The sequence below is a fragment of the Callorhinchus milii genome, unplaced genomic scaffold, assembly GCF_018977255.1.
Source record: "Callorhinchus milii isolate IMCB2004 unplaced genomic scaffold, IMCB_Cmil_1.0 Scaffold19, whole genome shotgun sequence".
NCBI classification, from domain to species: Eukaryota; Metazoa; Chordata; class Chondrichthyes; order Chimaeriformes; family Callorhinchidae; genus Callorhinchus; species Callorhinchus milii.
In genome coordinates, this window is record NW_024704760.1 from 10,689,684 (window position 1) to 10,692,453 (window position 2,770).

Here is a 2,770-nt window from a genome sequence, read left to right on the forward strand (position 1 = left end):
CCCCCCAACCCTCCCACCCCCCCCAACCCTCCCCATCCCCCCCATTCCCCCCAACCCTCCCCAACCCCCCCATCCCCCAACCTTCCTCACCCCCCCCATTCCCCCCCACCCCCCCAACCCTCCCCACTCCCCCCCCCCATTCCCCCCAACCCTCCCCATCCACCCCCCATTCCCCCCAACCCTCCCCATTCCCCCCAACCCTCCCCATCCCCCCAGAACACAAAATCCACGCACTTCTCATGGTCCAACACTCTGTTGAGGCAGAGTTGGGTGACCAGGCGGATGGCTTTCTGACACAGGACCAGGTTGTCCTGCCATCTGCTGCTGCTGCTGCTCATGGTTTATACAGCATTCTCACTCCCTGGGAGGGAGTGATGCCTGAGATCTGGGAACTCTCTCTCTCTCTCTCTCACACTGTCTACTACATCTGCACTTGGCCAGTCAGTCACTCCCAAACTCTCCCCCACCCCCCCCTCCCCACCCCCCCACCCTTCCTTACTTCCCACCACGTTAATGCCAACTCTCCACAGACTGACAGCTAATTCCAACAAGATGTGCTGTGAGTGCCCCTGGTATTGTGGCATTGTGATTGCTCAGACAGATCTTTGCTGCTTGACTGAGGCGTGGTTCCCAACAAGGACCCTCCTTCACCATTCAATTTGGGATGAGAGACATGACTTTAACCCAAACTGTCTGCTGGAGGACAACCTTCATTGAATAAAGACAATCCCTATTGATTTTCCAATCTGACTGTGTTGCTATGAATTGCCTTTATTTTGAAGAGCTGAAGTTGAACAGACATTAGTTGTTCGCTGACCTTTCCTTTTGCTCCCCCCGACGCTGAACATTTTTTCTCCTTTTACTTATTCCAAGTTTGACACAAAGTGCAATTACCAAAAGTATCAAGAGCATTGCGTTGTAAGGATTAACCCGTTAGATTGCGGCTTGGAGCAATTGATCCAAATATCTTATGAGAAAGCATCAAAGTGAATAGTAATAATAATAATAATAATAATAAGATTGTTCTCCTTAGAGCAGAGAAGATTAAGGGGAGATTTAATAGAGATGTTCAAAATGATGAGGGGTTTTGATAGAGTAGATAGGGAGAAGCTGTTTCCACGGGTATGTCAGTAACCAGCGCACATAGGTTTAAGATAATTGGCAAAAGAACCTGAGAGGAGATTAGGAGAAACTTTTATACACAGAGAGTTGTTACGGTCTGGAACGCATGGCCTGAAAGGATGATGGAAACAGATTCAATAGCAACTTTCAAAAGGGAATTGGATAGGGACTTGATAAGGAATAAATCACAAGGATATGGGGAGAGAGCGGGGGAGTGGGACTGATTGAGTAGCTCTTCCAAAGAGCTGGCACAGGCACGATGGACCGAATGGCCTCCTTCTGTGCTAAAATATTCTATGATTCTATAATATCTTTGCATTTGATCACAGCACCTTTCGGATTGGGAGAACATCTCAAGGCACTTTACAGGATGTCCTGTAAAGTGTATTTTATAGGCGAATGCAGCACACACCAATGTGTAGGTACAATTTGCACACACAAACCGTCATGAAACAAATGACCAAGGGATGGTTGGCCAGGAAGAAGAAACTCCCTTCTCTTTTTGAATAGTGTCTTGCCATCTTTAGCGTCTACCTGAACAGACTAGTTTAACATCTCGTCCAAAGGACAGTGCCTCTTCAACAAAGAAAACCACTCATTCATTACCTCCCACCACAATTATTCTAATGCCCTCCTCGACAGTCTCCACAGTACAACTACCCACAAATCTGATTCAGAACTCTGTTGCCTGCATTCTCACCCAAACTAAGCTCCATACCGCCATCAAACCAGTCCTCACCAGGCTCCACCGACTGCCTATCACACAACGGATTGATTTCAAGATCCTCTCACTCATCTACAAATCCTTTCCCGCCCTTGCACCTCTCTACCTTTCTGATCTGCTTTCTTCCCACTCCACTATGCACTGCCTCTGCTCGGCTTGCTCTGGCCTCCTCTTGACCCTTGTCACTTCCGCTTCACATCGGCAGCCGTGCTTTCAGCCCCAGTGCCCCGAAACTCTGGAACTCTCCTCCCCAATCGCTCATACGAGCTGCCATTCAGACAAGTTTGCAATCCGCTCTCTAGACTAATCCAGCCTCGACGATACTGCAGGTTAATATGTTCACAATGATGCTCTGTGATCCTCTGAGTTTTACCTGGGGTCCAGTTAAACCCTTCAGAAAATTTTTCTACTGCTTATTGTTCAAATATTTCAACTGCTGCACTCTGGAAAGCAACAAAAACAAAACGCGCTGGGGGCATTTATTATGTCAGAACAAGTGTATAATACACAGTTTCTGTAATGAAAGAGTTCAAGCTTGCATTTGATTTTTCTCCCCTCTTTCTGTGCTCTGGGGCGAGAGCAGCCTTGGTTCTAATCTTTGTCCTTTTTCCAATCCATCTCCTCCCCCTCCCCCAAGCCACCCCCAAGACAAGTTAATTACAATAATCCTTGCATGTGACACAGCGCCTTATCACGTCAAAACCTCAAAGCACCTCAGAGTTTCACTGACAAGTGTGGTGATTGTATATTTTTAGGCAAACACAGCAGCCAATTTGCACGCAGCAATGTTCCATAAACAGCCACAAAGTGAAGTGATTTTTATCCGGAAGATTGTTGGCCAGGACATTGGCAGAAACTCCCTTTTCTTTTGAAAAGCCTTGGGGGAATCTTTAACATCCACCAGAACAGGTAGATGGGTCCTCG

At 47.4% G+C, this 2,770-nt stretch overlaps 1 protein-coding gene across 1 annotated transcript in view; it reads right to left on the reverse strand.

The window, feature by feature from the left end:
• LOC103186079 (synaptotagmin-6) overlaps positions 1–338 on the reverse strand; it is a 74,045-nt gene extending 73,707 nt beyond the window's left edge. Inside the window, exon 1 of the mRNA XM_042342260.1 lies at positions 235–338. Coding sequence (XP_042198194.1) covers positions 235–338 — 104 coding nt within the window. The remainder of the gene's footprint in view (positions 1–234) is intronic.
• Between the last annotated feature and the right edge of the window lie 2,432 nt (positions 339–2,770).